A 24706-nucleotide genomic window follows, 5' to 3' on the forward strand; every position below is an offset into this window, starting at 1 on the left:
TTATTTACCAAGTTAACAATAACATATCAAATTAAAATCTAATTAAAAACAATTAATATTTTTTACCAAATAAAATATTATTACAATAATAAATCAAGATACAGTACGAATTATAAACTTTTAAAGTTGAAAAAATATTCAAAACTAAAAGAAAAATAAAAATTACAGCCGCCTTACCCAGACCAGAGTATTTGAGAGCGGGCGCCACAAATGGGAGCGGCCTTGAGAGGATGAGAGCTGCAAAACTGCTGCAATATGCTTTTCGCCAATGGAAACCCGCTGCCAAAGAAGTTCTGGGTCACTCCATTCTCCTCGCTCAATTCTTTTCCCTTTTGCACCTCACCGAAACCTACATCTGCTCCCCGACCCTAGTACGTTCTTCTTCTATTTTCTTGCTTTAATTACGGTTAATAATCTGATGCCACGTCTCCCTTTTCTCGCCTTTTTCTTTCTTGATTTTTAATTCTTGCTCAAGGTTTATGGGCCGAGCATGCTACCCACGTTGAATTTGACCGGCGACGTTTTGCTGGTTGATAAGCTGTCGTTGTTGCTGGGGAAGGTGGGGCCAGGCGACGTCGTTTTGGTGCGGTCCCCGCAGAACCCCAGGAAGTGCATAACGAAGCGCATTGTGGGCGTGGAGGGCGATACCGTCACCTTCTTGGTGGATCCCGCTCGCAGCGACCGCTCTCATTCGTTAGTGGTGCGTATATGAATATGGGGAGTAATTAGTAAGAGTATGAGGATGTTTATTATCTGTTGTGATTATTTGTTGTTTAGTTTCAGTACTCTATGCTTCCTTAAGTACAATTTTCGTTGCTGTTGACTGCCGTTGATTATTGTTAAATGTCCAATCTTTGAAGTCTTTGGAGCTTGCTTATACGCTGCAAAGTTCAAAGTTGCTAGTTGTTCTTTCACGCTGGATGTGGTGTATTTGGATATGTTAAGGTGATACAAAACAGATGCATCATGGAATGCTAAAAAAATCTGAAAGATTAGTAAGCTTATAAAATAAAATAGAAATGTGTATAAATTACGATATAAGAAGAAGTTTTAGAAAAAGATTAAACAAGACATTGCTGTCGAACTTGGATTTAAAATAGAAAATAGTTTATTTAGCAATAGTATTAAGAAAATATTTATTGTATGTGTAAGAATCACTAATTTAATCATATTACAAAGAGTTTTGGGAAAAAAATTATAAATTTCATTAATGGGTATAGCATTTGCGACAATATGATGTTATCTGACATTATTGCCAATAATATGTTGATACAGCCGGTAACATCATTCTATCGGGGATATCATTTGATATTATTGGCGATACATGTATATTCATAAAATAATAGGTATCAACAGATAGATCAGGAGGAGATGAATGATGATGATATCGTCCTTTGCTTCCAACTAGGATCTATGGGCTCGTGAGTTGTCATGAGGGATTGTGGCTTTTGGAGGGGAAGGGAAAACCTGTTTGCTCAAGTATACTGAAGCTTTTCTTGAATTATTATCTCTTGGCCCCAATTGTGGGTTTGCTTATGAAAGAGTAGAAGATGAAATTTTTTTTTGTGTGTGTGTGTGTGCATGCGTGTTGGAGGGTGTGGGGGTTGGCGGTGGTTGGTTGTGGGATGTTGCCGGAGTGACTAGAATTTGTTGGATAACAGCATCTGCAATTAAGAGTTATATCTAATTATATGAGTGAGCTTTGTGCTTGAGTATCACTTCATACCTATGAAGGCCTTGCCCCACAAAGAAAATAAAATAATTAGTGTATTTGGGGATGTATTTTGCTTGTAAATTATTAAATTTTCGTGATATGGTTTTAGCATGAAAATTGATTAGAACTTCAGAATCTGCCTAAAAATTTGGTTTTGAATTATCACCTGTAGCAATCAATAATGATTTTGAGGATATTATTTCTTGTATGTACTTTTTAAGAGGGAGTTTCTTACTGAAGTTCAGCTTATCTTCATGAATTTGAAACCTGGATGGTGTGTTGTTTAGGAGATTAACCACAATAATCATGATGTTATATTTTCTTACAAGTGGGGAATAAGAGAAGAGCATGACTTCTTGTGTTTATTTGATATCTGAATTCTTGCTCCAAATCTTAAAAAAATTGTGCATGCTTCATGCTGTTTCTGAGGAAGGTAAATCTTACAGCACGGTAACTGGGTTTAGCTTTCCCAGTTGCCTTGGCCTTTAATTAAAATATACATGTTACTTCTGTATGTATAGGAGTGCGATGATGTGGTTAGACTCTTCGACTGTATTTTACGAATTGTAGCTGTGAAATGGCTATCAGATCTGCATTCTATATCATTAATCAACCTGTACTTTAATCTCTATACTGATCTTTTCAATGACGTCTTACATGGTTATATTGTTGTTTGTCTCTGTTGAAGAAAATAATGAACTATTATAAAATTTTACAATCTTTACACTACCTTTGGAATAATAGGTTCCAAAGGGCCACGTGTGGATTCAGGGGGATAATATATATGCATCAAAAGATTCACGGCAGCTTGGCCCAATTCCTTATGGGCTGATTCTTGGCAAAGTCTTTTATAGAGTAAGCTTCCGCTGCCTTATTCGTGATTAAGTTTCTGGTTATATCTATAATTTTTTTGGTAATCTGCAGCTTTCCAGTTGGAATAATTATGACTTATATGCTTTTTTATTTTTTATGCACATAATCTACATGTCCAAGTATGTGACAATGTCTGCCTCTTTAAGCAATTTTTTCATCAGATATTGGAGTTCTGGTGCTTAAGTACTAACTCACTACTATATTTATCATGGATGGAATTTCCGGTTGTAGTTCATGTTTGATGATTTGAAATTAGAGAAAACATTTTTGTTAACTATGTTGCTCAAATATATATCGAAATGCAGTGCAAGTTAAGAACTCTCCGTGTTATGTGCATCCTAGCACCCTTACATTCTCTTTCTGAGTGCAAGTTGTTATTGTTCATTTGTTAATTATTTTCACAAGTTTTCTCTGATGCAAACAACTGACAGACACCAGATTGGGTCAGTTTAAAATCCCAAGAGTCCATTTCTCTGATTGTAATGACTTTAAAGTTTGATTCCTCTAGTTCCATTTACAATTTTATTTCAGATATCACATTTTCTTTTTTCTTTTTTATTTGATGGAGGTGAATATTCTGAATATAGGTGGCATATTTGCAAACTGTTCAAGTACAGGCATTACTTCTGGTGGCATCTTTTCAAACTTCCATAATTCGTAGTACTCTGTCCTCAAGAATCTCTGAGTTCATGAATTCAGCATCTCATTGTTTAAACACAAACTTTCTCACTATTTAAATTAGTGAGTGATTAAATCTAATAGAATGCTTGCCGTTGAGAAATTTATTAATATATACAATTAAATTAACTAGATATACGTTATGAGAGGGTTATAATAAGCATTACAAAAAGTTTAGAAATGTAAAACACTCCCACCTATTCACACTTTTATCTTATAGAAGGTAGGTAGATAGATGTGATGTCGATAGATTTTTAATATGATATGAACAAGTAAAGTCATCATTTCACGAGTGCTTCAATTGGCATGGAGTAATAGTATGTTTCTTAAAACCAACTTGAGTAACAGCAGTTTATGTTTGAAAGATGAGATGGTATGTGATCATCAATCAACTAATCTATCATGTTTATATAACAAGTCACGCACTCACGAGTTAATAAAAGTTGTAAATAGTCAACTTAGGAAGTCGTGTTATGTTGGATCTTATGTGCAATATATACTTATCCCATTATCTTCTTGTGTACAGGTGTGGCCTCCCGAAGACTTTGGCCCATTGGGACAATGAGAAATTTGAGAAACATAATTGTAATTAGAGGTATATCACCAGTGCCTTACCCTTAAATAAAAGATTGGTTTCTTAACATCTTCGTCCTTCCACATAACAGCTTCTGCAATTTTCCATCTCAACCTGTTTGGGATTTTTCAGAATCAATGTACATGTACAATACTCTTTTAGTGCTTTACCCAACCAAAACGTCTGACCCTGCTCCTGTATTCTATTCTACCTCTATTTATTGGACTGGAAAATTGGTGAACAAATGGAATGCAATGTGTTTTGCTTTTGACTCACCATTGGGATAGCTTAATCTAGTTTTACTGTGACCTACTTGGGCTCCATTTCCGGAATAACTTGTTGGCGGACTTTTCAAATGAATCTTTACAGAGAGAGAAGAGCCCGACTGAAATACTTGCTAGGAGCAACACAAGCTATCTAAAAATAAAATATAATCGAGGTCTTGATTTTTATATACTCTTTGAGCTGCTGCTATCATGCTCATACACAGAGTGAAAAGGACCCTTCGATTTAAACCAAGGCAACATCTTTTTATGCGTACCACTTATTCCCTACTACTGATGTTGATGACTTTTGCATTTGTTTTCACAGAGTTGTCTATGCTTCTTGCTACAAATCTTAGATGATAAATGAATGCCTCGCATGACTGCCCGTGGATAATCCAAACGCTTACGTGAAGGACATCAACCCAAACGAAATGCAGCTGTTGGGCGTTCCATCTCACTGGATGATATCATCTATCAACAACTTTCCAAATTTGAATTTTCTGTTCGTGTAAACAGAGAGAGGGGTGGGGTGGAAACTGTATTTTATGCTTTTTACATTATCTCTCTATCTAATGATCGTTCCATCTACCTTAACTGATGTGCTGCATTGAGTGTGGTTTTAGCTAAGAACTCAACTGCATCATCATCATATTTTTATATATTTGTATTATTATTATTAGTATTTAGTGCGATTTAAAGAAAAAGTGTGCAGTTATGTGATAAGTATAATTATTTTTATTATGTGATTGATTCGCTTTGAACGAGCAGAATTTGAGTCTGAATTTTGCTGTTTTTGGGAACTTTATATGGTTCTAAATGTGAATTTTACTAAATGCATTAGATATTTATTATGCTGTTAAGTCCTAATTACTTTCACTATTTTTAAGTGTTTAATGCAATTTATTTTCATGTGATGAACAAATTACCTTCCATGAGAAAATAATAGTGATATTTTTTTGTATTTTTTAAATGAAATAATTTACTTTCTTTTGAAAAATACAAGGATAAATTGTCGCATTTTAAAATACATAAGGTTAATTATATTTTTTTTATATGTGGTAATTTGTTGGTTACGATATTATAAGGGTGTTTTTGCATTTTTTCCCCCTGTTTTTAAGTTACCCGCAACAGTAGTTCATCACACTATTAAATAAACTTATCAGAATTGCATCATATATACGAATAGTCTTCAGTTAAAAAGTTGCATATTAACTAAAAACTTTGAAAAGCTTGTTTAAAACTTTCAAGATTTTTCTAAAAATCAAAACCAAAATTCTAAATACGTCAAAATCCAACGTCAACAAATTCTCACATCTTTTAGATTCCACTTCTTTTTCACAAACAAAACAAGAAAAGGGAAAAGATTATCATTTCACCACTTTTCACTTTCGCTCATATATAATCTCAATCCCACCACTTTTCACTCTCATACATAATTTCACAACACCAAAAGTTATGTATTTATTAAAATTCTCTCTGAAAATTTATAAAAGAAAATGAATAGCCGCCGTTGATTAGAGCCTGTGCAAAATCAGGGCAGCACCATACTGAGGCCGGAGAGTGAGAATTGAGAAAGGAGCATGCAAGTAAGAAGATGATAACTCAAATGAGAACTTCTGCAGTATCATAACCAAAGCCAGTTTTGCCTCAATCATCGCAAATTGTTGCCCCACGCACACCCGGGGCCCTGCGCTGAATGGTATGAAGGAGAACTGACCCTTCGTTGCACTCGAAATTCCCTCTGAAAACCTCTCTGGTTTAAACTGATTCACATCGTCGCCCCAAATCTTGGGATCATGATGAAGTAGGCCTATTAGCAGTATCAAATCCACCCCTACTGGTAGAGTTATGTTTCCTAGTTTCAGAGTCTTCGTCGGGGCTCGGGTAATCAGTGGAACCGGTGGGTATAGCCTCAAAACCTCGTGGAGAATCGTCGTCACCTGCATGTTTAGAGTCGATAAGCAAGGCACGTACACTTCCTCTGTGCAGGTGATAAATAGTTTTTACGAAACCTGGCAATGTTAGGTGATCGTGATACTTAAACTCAGGGCCTCTTGTTGGTTCTGGTGTTAATGTGTACTGAATGACAACTTTATTTAAAAATTTAAACTGTTAAAAATTATGGGAAGAATTATCTTACAACTTTGAGGCGGTTTAGGCCCTCAAAAGTTGGTTCGTTCTTGCCAAAAACTTGCGAAACCTCTTCCCTTGCACGAACTTGCCATTCTTGATGTTTGCTCAGCATAACCATTGTCCAAACCAGCAAAAGTGAAGTGGTTTCTGACCCTGCAAAGTAGAATAGCTTGCACTCATTGATCACATCTTCAATATCCATTCCCACATCCTTTTTCTTCCCCCCATGTTCTTCAATTTCTTTTAAATTTGATTCCATTAATGTGCTCAACAAGTCATCGCCAACGGTTTCTCCCCTTTCCATTGCTTTCTCTCTTTGGTTGATAATACCCCGTAGCAAAGACTGGATTTCTTTGGAGATAGCTCTCATTCTTCTGTTTGCCTTGGTTGGGACAAACCTGTTAACATTAAACAGTTGAAACTGAGATCACTATCTCAAGATTATTGTCCAAGACGACGAGGGAGGATCACTTAGTTTCATTACCTCCATCCAGGGATGAAAAAGAACTTCAGGAGTTCTAAAACCAGCTTCACCTGTTCCCTGTGGAGCTCAAATATTCTTCTTCCTTCTTCATGACTGCTGCCAAATGCTGTCCTGGAAATCACATCGCCTGATAAGCTTTCAAGATGAGGCCACACATCGATTTCCAGGGACCTTTCACTCCTGGAAAACATGGATTCCCATTTCTCTACCATGTTTGAACAACTCAAACGAATTGCAGATACCATATTCTGCATAGCCATGAAAGATTTAATTCAGAAATGAACAAGAAAAAGAAAGAGAAAAAGAAAAAGATGCATGAAATTTAATCATACTAGGAGCATAAAATCACCTTCAACTTCTCCATATGAAAGGCGGGGTTGATGATTTTTCTGTGTTGAGCCCATTTCTCATCCTCAAGAAACAGGAGGCCTCCAGCAATTGTTTCCCCGATAGGGTCAGGAAGTGGCTTGTGGAATACCTCAGGTTTGGTCAAAATCTCCTTCATAAGCTGTGGATCAGTAATGTTCAATCTCGGAGAAGGCCCAAACCATATGAAAGAATTCTGACCTGTTACAAATTTTGACAATACAATGAAAAACTACCCTTGTTTCAGCTCCAAAACAGATTGATTTCTATTTTCTGATGAAGCAACTTACCATACTCGTTAATGATTTGGTGGTAGTATGGAAGAATATGTGGCGCCAGATGATCGGAAAGCTGGATTGATTTCGTCTGTTCTTCTTTCGTTACTGAGATTAATGTTTTCATATCTCCAAGAAGGAATCTATACGGGTTCCCCTGGAGACCCTGTTTTCTCAGGAGTTTCTCCAGCTTCTTGGGCCTGAACCACACCCAGTTCAGTATTCTGACTGCCCATGTTATCAATCCCACGATCAGGACAGAGATGAAGATTGAGGAAAGTTTCAGTTCCATCTTCATCGTTTTCTCCAAGATTCAGCAGTGATTTTGGGTTGCTGTACAGACCATTGGGAACTTGAGCGGGTGTTGACTTAACTCGGGAAGCATCCAAATGTCGTGATTTCTGTATTCTATTCATAAGATTCGCAAGTAATTAAATTTCAGGAGATTAGGGATGAGATAATCTTGAAATAAGGAGAAAAATTTGCATGTGCGGTTTCTGAATGTGTTGCTGGGTTAGAGTCGACAGTCGGGTCACGGACAGCGCGACAAAAATTTCGACATCAGCGAAGGAAATTGGACGGTTGTTACAGATGGCGATTAATCTATAATTTTCTTGGTTTCCTGTTTTCTGTTTAAAAACAGAGGTTAGGAGTGAGCATTGTCAGCTTCCCGAGTTGGAGATTAGCTCCTCTGTCCAAATCTTATCAGATCAACCAATCAGGTTTAATTTAATTTTTGAAGTTACCATACTAAAATAATAAAGATAAATTACAATCAACTTTTTGTTTTTTTTTAATCTTAATATAATTATAAATATTTTTGTTGTTTGAAAATTATAAATATTTTTTTTAAAAATTAATAATCGTCTAACAAATATCTTTCGTAACAGCCTATTATAGAAGTATTTGTCAGATGACCGCTAATTCAAAGAAGATATTTATAATTTTTCGTATAACATGACGTATTTATAGATATAGCAAACCTCATGGGCGGCATTGTAATTTAACCTAATAATAAAGTTATGAGTTATTTATTTTTTAACTGAAATATTCAACTACAAGAAAATAAGATTATCATCATATTAAAGAGTAAATTGACTGTTAAAAAAAGAAAAAAAACTAAAGAGTAAATTTTTTAATTATCCTAGTAAAATCGTTTAGTATCCTCCGGTTTTAATTGGACATATAGCCTAAAAACCTCTTTTATTTTTCAAAACCCTGCGCAACATGTAGAGGGGTTTTGCACAATTTCTCCCATACTAAATATGCATCTTTTGCTATATATATATATATATGTGTGCGCGCGCGCTTCGGATAAAAAGGAGCAAAATAGCACATTTGCCTTCATTATAGCAAAAATATCAAAAGCGACCAAGATTCATGTCTTTTTTATCAGTTTTCGACCGAATTGACTTGTATATCCATAATTTAGATTTTAACTGAATGACACGTGGTATTATTAAAAAACCCTAAGTGATATTGTACAATAGGGGATAACTGTAGATACCAAATACTGTATGCTTTGAATAGTACTCTTGTTTTGAACTTTTATATTGACATATTTAGTTAATAATTCCCAACTTAACCGTCGGTAGGATTTTCGTTGGAAACGACCCCAGTACCCCTAACACTTTGTTGTGAATTTTAGGTTTATCACTCCATTTTGGAGACCCGAAGACCCAGGTGAGGATGACCTCAACGCTATCAATATATATATACAGTAAAACCTCTATAAATTAATACTCTATAAATTAATAAACTCTCTAAAATAATAAAATCTTCCGGTCCCGGCTTGGGCCTTTGTAAAAAATCATCAAATTCAATAAGATAATAAGATAATAATTTTTCGAAAAATTCTTTTAGAAATATTAAGTCTCTTTAAAACTCTAAATTAATAATTCATGAATATCAACAATTATAAATATTAAGGTAATTCGCTAAAATATGAAGTTTGTAATGCTTTACGCATTTGATCATTTATGGATAATTTTGCGATGCCTTTTAGATGAGAAGACATGGTTGGGTGTTAGGAATTATTTTATTTTCATATTGAGATTTATATAGTATATGTTTCATTCATCATGCATGAATATATTTAATTGGTTATAATAGTTATTTAAGTGCAACGAATTAATGTAAGCATGTATATTTAAGTAATTCCAATGAATTGAACATGCGTCTATGAATATAATAGTTAATTGTATATAATGAATTGATATTATACATGAATATATTTAATTAGTTACAAGGAATTGATTGATGCATGATTATAATCAATTAAACATGTATGAATTCATTTATTTTCAATACATATGTACTAAATTTGTTGAATTTAAAAAGTCTCTCTTTTAATTAATAAAATATTAATTTATCGATAAATTAATATCTCTCTAAATTAATAAGATTTCATGGTCCCAAGATTATTAATTTATAGAGATTTTACTGTGTATATATATATATACATTAATTCTTAAATAGCTCAATTATATTGATTTGTTTCAAACTAAAAACCATCATACATTCGTAAAGATGTAGTAAAAGCGCTCTCTCCACGTCCCAAACACAAACACTTATTCAAAGAAACTATTAACCGGAAACAACTGAAAAAGAACACATACAACAACAAGTCTTCTCATATTTTGCTGAACATGATTTTGGCTCCATACTTAGGCTGCAGAGTGAGCACCGGAACAGGAGCATGTTCATAGGATGGAGACAGCTCGAACGAGAAGTGCTGCAGAATCATAGCTAAAACCAACTTAGCTTCCACCATAGAGAAATTTTGGCCAATGCAAATGCGAGGCCCCAAACTGAATGGAAAGAATGCAGCTATTCGGCCCTTTGTTGCATTTGCTACTCCTTGAGCAAATCTTTCTGGTTTGAACTCTTTTGCATCGTCTCCCCATATTTCTTTGTCGTGATGAACGAAGAGTATTGGCAATACAAGTCCCGTTCCGGCCGGCAGAGTTGTATCCCCCAGCTTTATCTTCTCACGGGTGACTCGGGCTATTGTTGTCGCCGGTGGATATAGTCTAAGTACTTCATGGAGTATCAGATTCACCTGCAGTTGAGATTAGAGAGTATATTTTGAGAGGTAGGAATTTTGTGCCATAGTTTTAACTTTATCATTAACATTGTTTACCACCATTGATCAAACAAAATTAATGTTAAATAATAAGTTTTGATTTCGGTTAATCAATATTTTTAGCCATGAGTAAGGGTTGATAACACTTAGACTTCTTTTGAAAATGCAAAATTTCATTTCCCCCCCAAGAAATTTTAAAAATACTTGCCCACCTTCTAAAATTAATCGTTTCTACCTGATCTCCTTTTATTAGGATTTGGACGAAAAATACTGACTTTAGCATAAAAAATTATATAAATTTTCAATTTATATTTCATTTAACACTCTCATGTAAAACTCATGTTAAATCTTAAGTTTTGACTTCAGTTAGTCAACATTGGCTATGATTTTTAGTTATGAGTAAAACATTTTTCATGAGTTTCAATTGTGACTAATATTTCGACTTCGCATACAGAAACAACGGTTAGTAGTTGTTATCTGGATCCTTACCTTTTTCAATTGATTTAAACCATCAAAATCGGGGATGCTTTTTCCAAAAACCTGGAGAACCTCTTCCCGAGCTTGTGTTTGCCAATTCTGATGGATGCTGAGCATAACCATTGTCCAGACGAGCAGATTGGACGTGGTCTCCTGGCCAGCAAAGTAGAAAAGCTTGCACTCATCGATCACGTCTTCGATGCTGATTCCCAGCTCTTTCCTGTTCCCATCTCCCTCAACTTCCCTGGAATTGGACTCCAGCAGTATGCCCAACATGTCATTGCTCGTCTTCTCTCCCACCCTCATCGCCTCCTCTCTTCTCTGAATTATGCCTCTCAATACATCTCGCACTTCCCTATCTATTTCTTTCATTCTCTTGATCTTTCCCATGGGCAAAAACCTGTTAATAAAATTAACAGACGCCAATGAAACGAGCTCGTTTTTAGACGGACGTTAAAATCAGGAGAAGGGGTATATCCAATTTTTCAAACAACAAGTGGGTATTTGTAAGTATTAACAAAAACATGTCCAAAGTGGCTGATTTTACCTCAAACCTGGAATGTAAACGGTGCGACTGAGCTGGACGATGAGTTGAGCTTGTTCCCTTTGGAGCAAGAACACCTTCTTTCCTTGTTCAAAGTTGCTTCCGAATGCTGTTCGAGATATTACATCAGCTGTTAAATTCTCAAAAAAAGGCCACACATCGATCTCATGGGACGACCCTTTGTCTCCAAACATCGACTGCCATTTCTTCACAAGCTCAGTACAACTTACATGCATCATAGGAATCATATCCTGTCAACAATTTTTGTATCCAAAAACCATTCATTAGCTAATTACTTGAGGTTTTGGAAAGCATTACTAAAAATGAAATCTTATTGCCTACACTTTTAATGGCTATTGACCAAAAATAACTATTATTAATTATGGTTAAATAAAATTGATGTAAAAACTCAACTTATATACCATGAAAAGTATTTTTTGCCATGGCTCTTCGCTTAGCCGCACTAGTAAAAACTATGGCATCGTTGACTGACCGTGATCAATGACTATTTATTAGAGCTATATATTTAACCATGATTGAATATTATATTTCTTCTAATGCATCAATTACAAGGATTAATTTAGCATAATCTTTAAATAGGTCCGCTATGGATAGAATTATGTATAGAATGAATATTTGTTATTGAAATAAAAAATATTATTATGGTCAGTATGATACAAGGGAAAATTGGATGACGAGCAATATGGAAAATTCATTTAAATTTTTGTTGATGCAAATAATTTCTGTTCAAATGCTAATTATGGGTGATATTTGTTAGTGTATTTATTTTTTATAAAAAAATATACTTTTTATTAATGTAATTTTTAAATGACCTTCAATTCTAAAAATATAAAAAAAATTAAATATAATTTTTTAAATAATAGAAATGACTGTGACATGCAGAAATTTACCTTGAGCTTGGTAATGGTGAAAGCAGGATTGAGAATTCTTCTATGCTTAGCCCATTTCTGTCCCTCGTGTACGGTAAGGCCCGAAATAAGCAGTTTGTTCAATGGGTGTGCGTATACCTTTACAAACACTTCATGCTTGTTCAACACCTCCTTAATCAAATCAGGCTCTGTCACTATGATCCTTGGACTTGGTCCCTGCCATATCAAACACCTTTTACCTGCAATTAAGTACACCAATTTCCATCTTCTTTATATAAATAATAAATTAACAATTCATATGTCATTTGTTGATATCACTATTGCCAACAATCATGGAGACATTGCAATTTAAGTTCCCTAATTATGAGGATGACACTTTTAGTTATGTTCAAATTGAATTTGATAATTAAACCCTACAATTCTTTTTGATTTTTTACAAAAAGTTGGCATAAGTAAGGACAATATCCAATGAAAATTGCAATATTGAATTTGAGGTTCACATGAGGGTACATGTCGAAATTCGACTAGATTGGACTTTTTGGCTGATTTTGTCCTTAATGTGCCAATTTTATTAAATTGCTGGTTTAATTATCATATTAAATTCCAGCAAGACTAACATTTTCATCCTTTATAATTATGGAACAAAAATTGCGCTTATACCTTGCGTGTTTTGTCATTATCTTAGGGGTTGATTAAGTCGGTGAAAATTGTAATTTTAGTTTGTAATTATAGGGATCGAAAGATTTAGTCTAGTTGGAATTCAATATGGCAACTAAGCCCTCCGATTTTAAAAAATTAGAACATAAAAGTATAAAATCCACCGAAAATTGCATTAAAGCTCGAATTTGGGGCTCGCATGATGGGCACATGCCAAATTCCAGTCAAATTTATAATTTTGTAAATGGAGTTTGTCCTTAATATGTCATTTCTTTTTTTTAAAAAAATTATTAGGATTAATTGATAAATTGAATTCCAACAGGACTAAAATTACAATTTTCCTTAATAATCAATATACCAATTTCCAATATTAAACATATATAGCTAATCACCAACTACTAATGAAGCAACCCAACCCCTACAAATTGATGAGATTTGAACATGAGGTTATGTGCTTTGGTTTCACTAACTAAATTAGGCATCATAGAGTTTCAGTAACTCAAATAAATTCCGAAAATCAAGTAAGCAGTGATCAATTCATAAAATGAACAATTTTTAACCAGTAATGCACGTTTTACCCTCTGTGAATATATATCTTTCTGTTTTTTTCTTTTGGAATAGTATACGATTCATTACATCATTTGATATATTTGTAATTTCAATCAACAAATACATTCAATCGCAACAAAGAAGCAAGAAACTACTGTAATATATAGTAGACGTACCGCATCCATATTTGTAACACAAACAATTTTTTAATTGTAAGACCGCAACTTTACCGATCAAGTATGTAAATATAATTAAATAAAAGCTTACTATACTTAATTTCCACCCTCTAAGTCAATTTATATAAAAAAAAATTAAACAAGTAGGGTGAGAAAGATAGACACCGTATTTTGTGATGATGTGGTGGTGAAAGGGGAGAACATAAGGAAGAATATCCTGATGCAGAGAGATGGGGTTAGAGTGTGCAGCGACACTCATCCTGCCCACATCTTTCAAATCTCCATACCACACCCTGTATGGGTTCCCCTTCCACCCTTGTTCTCTCAGCCATTTCTCCACTCTTCTCGGCCTCACCCACACGTAATTCACTATCCGCCACGCAGCAGCAGCAGCAGCAGCTATGTGAAGATTCATGATATACAGAGTTGATGAGTTTCACTTGTACAGTTTTTATTGTTGTTTTATGGGTACAACTGATGCTTGAGGCTGCTATATGTAATGGAGTGTCACCATCTGAGAAGCGTGTGCGTAAAGAATTCCATATCCTTATTATTGCCTATTATTTACAATCTAAATTCAAAAAGGTTATGAATTCGAATTTTATAGGCGTGGATCGATATATAATTTATCTTTTATAATAGTATCGTGTTTTTTTATTTATTTTAAATATTTTTATTGATTTAAAAATATCGATGTACTGAATTAGTATTTGAGTATGAATATAATGGATGGTGCAGTAATGAAAGAATTTTTATCAAATATTTTAAGGTAAAATTACAAAGGGCTCCTCGAAGTCTGTCATAATTTCAAATACTCTCTTCTTGTTTGAAAAATTATAAATATTTTCCAAATTAATGGTCGTTTAACAAATACCTCATATAATGGTTTGTTACAAGTACTTATTTGTAATAAGATCATTAATTTTAGAGAGATATTATAATTTTTTAAATATTAAAAAAATATTTATAATTATAATAATTTTTAAACAAAACAAAAGCCTCATAATTTATCCAGTATTGCATAAAAGTCAAATTTGGCATTAAAGGACAAGTCTGGAGAAACACATGGCTATGAATTGCGGAAAGAGAAGTGAGGTTACGTCTAAATTTTGATATTTATTTGCTAGAATCATTGTTCACTGTCGTCACAGACAAATCTAATCGCAGCCGCCCACTTCTTCACCACATATAAGAAAATATTAAGTGATAATTTTTTAAAATTATCACTAAAAAAATATATTAAGTGAAAATAATTTATTTATATATAATTAGTGATAAGAATTATTAGAGAATTATCAGTATAGATAATTTAGAAAATACTATTATTTATTTTATAGCGTATAATTTTTTTACTTTTGATCTAATTAGTTACGAAATTCTCTTTTTTATTTCCTAACTTTTGAAAAGCTGCATTCTTTGTTCTATGATTGATGGAACCAAGGCACATGCTCATTAAGTCCATGGTCCAAAATTGATAATTCTGTAATCAATGAGACTAAAAATATAAAGACTCTAACAGTCACGTACTAAAGATATGACATTTTCTATTAAAATATTTAATGAAAAGGTGTTGTGGGACCAAAAGTACTATTTTTTAGAATTTACGGGACAAAAAAGGAGAATTATATACTAATAGGACCAAACGTGAAAAAATCCTAAGTTACGCAAAAAAAAATATTTTTTCGCCTAAATAATTAGTGAGACACCTATATATAGTAACGGTAATTATTTGTGTCAATGATTATTGATAATAACAAATTTTGCGAAATAATACTAGTTATTAAAATCATAAATTAATTATTATGATAAAATAAAAATTCTTGTCACTGAATATATATAATAAGTACAGTATTAAAATTTTCACTTGATTATTTCGATGGCTATATAATCATGACTATATAATTATTCTTTTTTTGTAGTGTCGTGCGTCTTCCAAAACTTGTTGCTCCTTTTGTTGTAGTGAAGAGCTCAAATACGTAAAGTTTTAACAATTTCTAGTAAAATATTTTTTTTTAATATATTATACTTAATTGATATTAATTTAGTTCTTGGGACAAGATTTTGAATCAATAACAACATAATCTATTGGTGCTATATACAATTACTTTCTATTAATAAGATTATTAATTTTCATAAATCTGTTGGTTAAGAGTATTTTTATTATTTTATTAAAAATGAATTAAACAACTTAATTAAAAATATATTAATTGGTGAACATGATAAATTCATTTAATTAATTAGTCAAAGTTATATGTTCTCAACCACAGAAATCTTGGTGGACGACCACGCCATAAGAAAATATTTGCTTGTTCGTCGCTAATTTTTCCATTGAACTTTTTTGTTGCTAATTTTACTAGAAATTTACTTATTGAAGAAAATATTTCATTTCTAATGTTAATTTTGAAATCACACTAGATATTTCATATCATAAATGTAGGAAAATGCAATTTTGGTCCTACAATTTAGGTTGATGGTAGTTTTTGTCTAAACCTAAATTAATTTTTACAATTTAGACTTGTAACTTTAGGCAATTTTAGTTCGATTAGTTGAAAAATTGCATGTGACTTTCATACAGAACCAAAGATGTCATATCCCTTTATTCCAAGTAGGCCTGTCGATGGACGGACAATACGCAAATCGAACCCAATATTTTTATGTTAGATACAGAGCATTGACATAAGTATTTGGAGGGGATATAATTAACTTAACTAATATCTTCTGTCCATTGTTAATTTAGCATTAGCTCAATACCATCAAGGCATTATTAAAAATTCATCATTAGTTTGTAATGAATTCATTTTATACTAAAATTCAAACACAGATATTTATCTTTGAAAATTACAATCCACACCCTTTACACAGTCATTCATATCTCACATTACATAATTCAGACCCTATCAACGATCAAGACAACGTATAAAGTAAAATATGACAACAGAAAATCAAGCCTTCCTAATTTGAGTCATCATGAGATGAACCCCACACTGAGGTTGAAGAGTGAGCACATAGGAAGGGGCATGAGTGTAAGAAGGAGACAGGTCAAAGGAAAAGGCTCTCAGGATCATAGCCAGAGCCATTTTTGTCTCCATTAGGGCAAAATTGTTGCCAATGCAAATCCTGGGACCCCAACTGAATGGGAAGAAAGACAGCTGATTCTTGGTTGCCTTTGCTATTCCCTGAGAGAATCTCTCAGGCTTGAACTCTTTTGCATCTTCTCCCCAGAGGTTTTGGTCGTGATGCAATAGGATTATGGGCAGCTGAAGATGCACCCCAGCTGGTAGGGTTACTTCTCCTAGCTTCGTTTCTTTGTGGATGATCCTGTTGAATATTATGGCTGGTGGGTATAGTCTTAGCACCTCGTATAAAATCATCGTCACCTGCATGTTTATTTCACGACATTAATGTTCTTATCAATAAAAATAATTAGTGATATATGTATAGTATGCAGCTCAATGACAATAACTATAATCATTATAGTTGAGCGAGTTGTCGATGAAGATGTAAATAAATCATTTCAGTCAAATAAAGATTATAATATAGGACTAAATGCATTTTGTGTCCGTAATTTAGGATTTTTGGCTTTTTGGGATAGTATTTTGATCTTGCATTCTTCTAATTTTCATAAATTCGGTCCTTTTATTCACCGAGCTGAACTTTACTGGCAATAAGGGTGATCTCCGATTAAAAAAAATGACTATATAAAATTGTAAAATTAAAAAGATATCGAACCAAAATGCTACACTAAAAAGTTAAATGACAACAATACTGGCAAATGGGCCAATAGATACAAAAAATAAAGGACGAAAATACCAAATAACATAAGTTATGAAATCAAAAATATTAATTAAACCCTATAATATATATATATAAATAATATCGTGAAGTGGATATTTTGTAATTTTATTAGTGACAAAAAGTATATACAAATCGTCATAGTAATTGTAGCCAGTGAACAAAAGATTGTAAATACTATTGTCAATAAAAAAATAATTAGTGGCATATATATAATGTTAGCTACAACGATAATAAATACAATTGTTTTTATAGTTGAACGAGCTGGTGATATTTGCACTTGGGGATTATAATTAAAAAAAAATAGCACATTTAATTCAAATATCCCAAAAAATGCTAAATTTCTCAAAAATTAGCACATGCTTGGCACCATCTTTAATTTGGGGATTTATAATTTTTTTGTTTAATGTGGCATTTTTGTCCTAACAGAAACATTTTCACTAAATGTGCCGCCCCCTTTAATTAGTCATTGGACCAAAAGTTCAACTTCTTCTTACGTTCCTCATACTACGTTAGCAAAAATAGTCCAAAAAAATTAAAAAAAAACCCCGAAATTAACTATGTTATGTGCAAGACTTGGGATAATTCCACCCAGTTTAGCTTTCTAGACCAGATTCGAAACACATCTCTTATTTTTCTTAATTACAGTGGTCAATTGCAATTTTCAAATAATATAGGGCTGAAAGTGTGACCACCCTCTAAAAATAACATTTTTCCAAGTTTTGTTGCTAACACTGGAAGAAATATTACTTTTAACTATGATTAATTATTATAATTGAAAATAAAATATCGTGACAAATACTAATTAATCACAAGTGCACAACGATTAACTAGCCTTGTTTCTGCAAACGAGACCAAAACATTTGCTACAACTTAAAAGTGCGGTAAATATTTTGGCCGTGAGTAAAATTATTTCAAATATTGATAATCTATGGTCAAATTTATATTTTCTCATCAAATTTGTCTGATCGTATTAGAAAATATTGATATACTACAATTTTTAAATTTTAATAATTTATTGTGTTGAGAATAATCATTTTTTCTTTTTATAGCGTAAATACCTTCTATACACTGAGCGTTACTTTTTATATTTTATCCCTAAATAGTATCTTACATAACCAGGCATCAAATTAATTTCAAGTGCATCATGTGGTAGGATTTAAAACTTACAATTTTGAGACGATTCAAGCCATCAAAATCAGGTGCGCTGTCTCCGAAAACCTGGAAAAGCTCTTCTCTTGCACGTTTCTGCCAATCTTGGTGAATGCTCAACAGAAACATCGTCCAAGACAGCAGATTGGAAGTGCTTTCTTGTCCGGAAAAGTAGAAGGTCTTGCATTCCTCAATCACCTCCTCGATGCTCATTCCAGATTTCTTCCCATTTTCTTTCATTTCTTTCTCATTCGATTTCAATAATATGCCTAACAAGTCATCATCCTCTGTGGAGTTTCCGGTTTGCATGGCCGTTTGTCTTTGCTTGATGATACCCCTCAACAGGGAGCATAGATCATCGTTGATTTCTTTCAGTCTCCTGTTTCTCTTTGTTGGGACATACCTGTAGTAAGGGTTGGTTTGGTTTAATCCTATCAAATTTTAATTAACTAGGTGGTAAATAAAAATATTTAATTGATAAAAAAATAAATTATTATAATAATTACTACAAATTAAATGAATACGATAATATAAGTACAATTGCTTTTTACAAATTATTATTCCGACAACGAGAATGGGTTTGTAATTTACAAGCAAGAGGACTTTTGATAAAAAATATAAACCGGTGAGAAAATCACAAGGTAACAAAATTTTCTACTTGGCTAAGTGGAAACTGTGTGGTTCTAACCAATTGAGAGAGACTAAAAATGAAAATGTCGAAGAAATTATGTTTTAAACACATTTACATAAATTTTGATTATTATTTTTATTAATAGACAAGATAAGTTCAGACCTAAAACTTAATAAGCTAATAGACCCAAGCGGAAGCCAAGCCTTGTCAGCTACTAGGGCTCAATGGGGCTTTGCTCCACCCCTGGTAAGGGTCACCGCCATTAGCCCACAAAATGTATTTTTCGTCCTATAACTTTAGTGATGCATTTTCGATCATAAATCTTGAGTAACTTAATTTATAAAAGTTTGTAAACTTGATTAATTGGCTAGCTGTAATATTCTATTTAATAATTTTGCATTTGTGTTGATGATTTAACTCCTAATTCTCTGTAAACAATTATCCAAATCATTTAAAACAAAATTATGCAAAAGGAAATAATAGAACATAATTTAAACATGAATAGATTCGAGGTTATAGGTTGGAGCTAGTCCTACCAAACGGTGAGTATTTATTGTTATTGTAATTATATTTGGTATTTAACCCATTTGATGTGCGCTTATTGTTATCTCGATTTATTGTAATGTAAGTTTATTAATTCAATAAATGTATTTTTCAATGTTTTATAATTAAAACATTGCATCAAAATAAATCATCAAAAAGTAACAATTATCGAGTTTCAACAGTCAATGCTTAGTATATTTTTCAGTTTATTGATATTAATAAAATTATATAGTCATCATTTCTATCCCAGAAAAAAAAAGAAAAAAGAAAGACTATTAGAAATAATTTGTTGTAATTACAAACTACACATAATCTTAATTATTAAATCCTAATAAGTAATTATAAATTTCATTTTTTTATATAAAACAAAGTAATTACAACAAACTTCCCTAAAGTTTGACATAATTACGAATACCCTCTCATTATTTGAAAAATTATGAATATCCCCTAATGTTCGATGAAATTATGTAATCCTTCTATATAGAGTTGGAATTAAAACTTTGCCCCTTGCTATATATTTTTCTACAAAAAATGAAAAAAATTATTAAAAAAAAATCGAAAAGGTGGATGAAAAATTTTAAAAAAAAATTATCCACATAATCCATAAAAGAATTCTAAAAAATTATAAAAACTAAATTAAATTATAATTCATTAACCACAAAGCATTTTAATCAGTTTACCACAAAAAAATAGATAGAAACTAACAAATTCGGCTTATTGTTAAATTGTTGTTAAAATCAGGAGCATAGTAGTAATTTTTCAAATAACGAATGGATATTTGTAATTATAACCAATCTTAAGAGAGCTCGTTATAATTATAAAAAAAATGGCTCTCCGGAAAACCGTAATTTGAATGAATTACCTCCATCCTGGAACGTAAACCGACTGCAAAACCTGGCGGGTGAGCTCTGCTTGCTCTTTCTGCAGCTCGAAAATTCTTCTTCCCTCTTCATAACTACTCCCAAACGCCGTTCGCGATATCACTTGCCCCGTCAAGTCCTCGAAATACGGCCCCACATCTATTTCAATTCCCTTTCTCTTCCCCCCCTCAATTTCCACCAACTTTTCCCACTTTTCTATCATCTCCACACAGCTTCTGTGCATTGCCGGCACCATATGCTGAAATTTTCTCAATTTTGAGTTACCAATATTTACATCATAGAAACAAAAATATAGTATCGGTATTATCGGGTTAAATTATTTTTTGGTCCCATAAGTGGACCTGTTTCTCCAATTTTGGTCCCACACTCAGGTCAATTCGCACATTTACGTGTGGGACCAAAATTGAAAACATATCCACTTATTGGACCAAAAATATAATTTACCCTTATTTTGATCGCATTGACTGACGGAGAGAGTAACTGTCATTATCAATTGGACGGAAATATCTCAATGGTTCTCAAATTAAAAAAAAAACGCATATGGGACTCAATGTGCGAATTGGTTTGAGTGTGGGACCAAATTGAAAATAAATTCATTTATGGGACCACAAATATAATTTATCCGTATTATTGTCATAACATTTATGCATTAAAAAATATGGTAAATTATGTTGACACCATGAAGGTTAGACCTAATTACAAAAGCACCCCTGTTGCATATAAAATTGGTTTTAGTGAAACGTATGTATCCAGCGGATGTTTATTTGAAATTTCGTTGCACAATCGTAATTAATTAATATTCGTCATTATTTTTTATCTTTTAACCATAATAAATAATCTCAAGGAAAATTTGGATTTCTTCTTACCCTAAGCTTCTCGACGTAGAAAGCTGGATTAATGATTTTTCTGTGCTTGGACCATTTATCATCCTCGTAGCCATTTATTCCGCAGACGAGGAATCTGGCAAGTGGGTTTGGTGTCGGCTTCTTGAAGATGTGATTGTTGTTGAGGACTTCTTTTATCAGCTCAGGCTCCATGATCACAACTCTGGCTACTGGCCCAATCCACACGAAACAAGCTTTACCTGTATATATGTACCTTGATGCCTTAATTCATTAAATTTTTTACTAGTTTTTTGTACACGTAATACTTGCGCGCATATAATTAAATAAACATAATATAAATTTCCTAGTAAAAAATCATATGATTGAAAACAGATCAAGTAATTAACAATGGAATATGATGATATTTCACTATTAAAAAACGACGAGGACTGTCCGAATAAATAAATAATTATATTAGTACTACTTATTCACGGCTATGCTATGGCGGCTACTGTTGTATTTCAACAGGCGAAATTAAAACATTCATTATAATTAAAAATTATAACAAATAATTACATAAAAAAGATATTGATTGATCGTGGTCAAAATTTAAAATTTTATATTAATTTGTTTCACTGTACTAATAATATCGAGTTACCATAATTGTTGTCAAATCATACTCATTAATAACGTAGGGAATAATTTAATTTATTTATTTTTACTGTGGGTTCTACATTTGTTTAGTGACACAAGATAGGACACACACGACGATCAATAAATTGCAATCTAAGATATTCTTGGGAAAATTATAATTTAGATTGAATTTTGTTGGTTTTAAATCAATTATATGATAAGTTCAATATATTTGTGGTATGATTAGTATATAATTTAGATAAAGCAACCAATCACATGACAAGTATATCATACTTACATTGTGATTGATTTAGTCCGACAAATCTAACTAAAAAAATGGGTATCCTAGCGATGAGATTATCATTAGTCTTCTTGCTCTAGCCCTAATTATCCTAGGTTATTTTCTTGATTTCCCAAGCTACTTAGGTAGGTTAAATTCTTGACTATAGAAATTTTAAATTGGCAAAACCCAATATTACAGGACCACTCTATTCGCGGGTGGTAAGAAATCTATTCCAGAGTTGTAGTAAATCAAGGTAAATAGCGACGGTTTTCTGGCTTCTAATTGGTTAGTTTATCTAACAAGAGACGGATCACACTTCAAGATTGCTTCATCTAAACATAAAAAATCACCAGTAAAAACCTAGGTAGCTAGGTTAAACATTTTCAGCTCTTGTCCGTACAAAAGAGCTGGCTCTCATTTTCTGGGAGCTAGCTGGTGCTTTGGGCAGATGGTATTTTTGATCGTCGTATATTAAATATTTTTTTAATTTAATCTTATTTTTTATGATTGTTTTGTTTTGTATTCTATAACTTGAAATTTTTTTTGGATGTTAGTATTTATATGTATTTTTTGTGACAAATTGACATGGTTAATCAATTATAGTCAAAATATTAACCATGGTAACTGCATTGGCCCCACTTATAGGAACATTATTAATAATTGTTGCACAGTTGTAATTAATTAGTATTTATTAAGATTTTTTTATTTTTAACCATGATAAATTAATTACTACAAAAATCATATTTTATTTTTGATGAACGTCGAATTTTTTTGGGTGTGGGAGTTTTTAGAGAGTATTCATTTTCAACCAATCAAAAACTCCACTTTAAAATATATATGGATCATTTTTGCGTGGTTTCGAATAAGAATCAAGAAATAACACAAAACATTTTTGAGCTTTCTCATTGACACAAGCAATCTTATTTTAGACATAATTAGGTTAATTAATATAAAAAAAGTACAACGTGAGATCAGCCTAAGCTCCAACCTAATTAAGGATCATTACAACCTCAGCTAATTACTTAATTCCTCAAGCTCCTCCTATAATTAGAAAAACCAAGTTGTCCAAATGTAAGAAGTCATACATACCATACTTTCTGACAATGTGGTGGTGCAGTGGGATGACTCGAGGAAGAACATCATCGGACAGCTTGATGGGCTTCGAGTTCGCCTCTTTGATCATCTTCGCCATGTCGTTGGTGTCACCATACAGTATCCGGTAAGGGTTTCCGCCAAACCCCTGAGCCCTAAGCCGTTTTTCGATGTTTTTCGGCCTAATCCACACCCAATTCACTATCCTCCATGCCCATATCGCTATCGCGAAAAATAGAAATGTAAACAAGCTTGAAATCATGGTGATCTCAACGTATATATGAATGAACGAGGAAGGAGTTTTGATTTTTCTTGTCTAGAGGGGCAATTGTGAATGAAGGGTATACATCAATTTATAGTAATCATGGAAGAAGCATCTTTTAAGGTTGCCCTTTAGGCAGGCAATAGGGTTCTTATTATTACATGACTATCATATGTTTTTGACCTATCATGGAGGGGGGAATCTCATTTGCTTGTGGACCAGTTGAGCTGTAAATTTGGGGTTTTGGCTAATTAATCAAATGGCATAGGCCGTGTAGAAGCTAAGGACTAGTAAATATTATATATACTAATAATTTGTGGCATATTTATACGTGTAAATTCTATAATATTATTTATAAATAAAATATTTATTATTTAATAAGTTATATATAAAAAAAAGTTAATAATAAACTTATAAAAAAATAGTGACAGAAAAGGTGCATGAAAACTAAAAATAAATAAATAACTATCAAAATATAATAAGAGATTATGAAATTAGATGAATAAATAAAATATAAATTTAATATTGATGAAAGACAGACCAGAAAAGGAAGACAATAAAAAAGTGCTCTAACTTCCTTAATATACATTATAAATGTTTTATATTGTAATTAGAAAGCTTTCTATGAAATTTATATATATACATTCAGAGACAAAGTAGATGGGTAGGGGTATATGAATTTCTAGGTTTCAAGAATTTAAGGAAATGCAAACTAATTGAATTTTGGTTCATTTTTAATGAAATTGTGACACTTAATAAGATTAATTATATGTCTATTATGGTGAAATCACATTTTTTTTACGGGTTCAATGCATTTTGACCCCCTATGATATGAAAAATTTAAATATAAAAAATCATCCATATGTTATGAA

The 24706-nt window shown here is 32.5% G+C and overlaps 4 protein-coding genes across 5 annotated transcripts; 1 reads left to right on the forward strand and 3 right to left on the reverse strand.

The window, feature by feature from the left end:
- LOC105165489 (mitochondrial inner membrane protease subunit 1) lies at nt 152-4793 on the forward strand. 2 transcript variants are annotated; one of them, XM_011084515.2, is made up of 5 exons: nt 156-371; nt 476-700; nt 2459-2569; nt 3792-3860; nt 4431-4793. In XM_011084515.2, exons 1-4 carry the CDS (start codon nt 231-233, stop codon nt 3828-3830), a joined length of 516 nt encoding a protein of 171 aa, XP_011082817.1. In that variant the 5' UTR covers nt 156-230; the 3' UTR covers nt 3831-3860; nt 4431-4793. The 2 variants fall into 2 exon arrangements, with proteins under 2 accessions (XP_020549963.1, XP_011082817.1); XM_020694304.1 differs by lacking the exon at nt 2459-2569 and having other exon boundaries at nt 152-371.
- Nucleotides 5396-7927, reverse strand: LOC105165490 (cytochrome P450 CYP72A219). Its single transcript, XM_011084516.2, has 5 exons — nt 7379-7927; nt 7072-7289; nt 6723-6970; nt 6246-6636; nt 5396-6045 (listed from the first exon to the last, which is right to left on the reverse strand). The coding sequence occupies exons 1-5, from the start codon at nt 7659-7661 to the stop codon at nt 5620-5622; spliced, it is 1566 nt and encodes a 521-aa protein (XP_011082818.1). The 5' UTR covers nt 7662-7927; the 3' UTR covers nt 5396-5619.
- Nucleotides 9831-14121, reverse strand: LOC105165829 (cytochrome P450 CYP72A219-like). Its single transcript, XM_011084991.2, has 5 exons — nt 13907-14121; nt 12381-12598; nt 11473-11720; nt 10938-11325; nt 9831-10424 (listed from the first exon to the last, which is right to left on the reverse strand). Exons 1-5 carry the CDS (start codon nt 13998-14000, stop codon nt 9996-9998), a joined length of 1377 nt encoding a protein of 458 aa, XP_011083293.2. The 5' UTR covers nt 14001-14121; the 3' UTR covers nt 9831-9995.
- LOC105165491 (cytochrome P450 CYP72A219-like) lies at nt 16541-23919 on the reverse strand. Its single transcript, XM_011084518.2, has 5 exons — nt 23570-23919; nt 21607-21824; nt 20722-20978; nt 18704-19088; nt 16541-17118 (listed from the first exon to the last, which is right to left on the reverse strand). The coding sequence occupies exons 1-5, from the start codon at nt 23832-23834 to the stop codon at nt 16684-16686; spliced, it is 1560 nt and encodes a 519-aa protein (XP_011082820.1). The 5' UTR covers nt 23835-23919; the 3' UTR covers nt 16541-16683.

The sequence above is a fragment of the Sesamum indicum genome, linkage group LG6 (assembly GCF_000512975.1).
Source record: "Sesamum indicum cultivar Zhongzhi No. 13 linkage group LG6, S_indicum_v1.0, whole genome shotgun sequence".
NCBI classification, from domain to species: Eukaryota; Viridiplantae; Streptophyta; class Magnoliopsida; order Lamiales; family Pedaliaceae; genus Sesamum; species Sesamum indicum.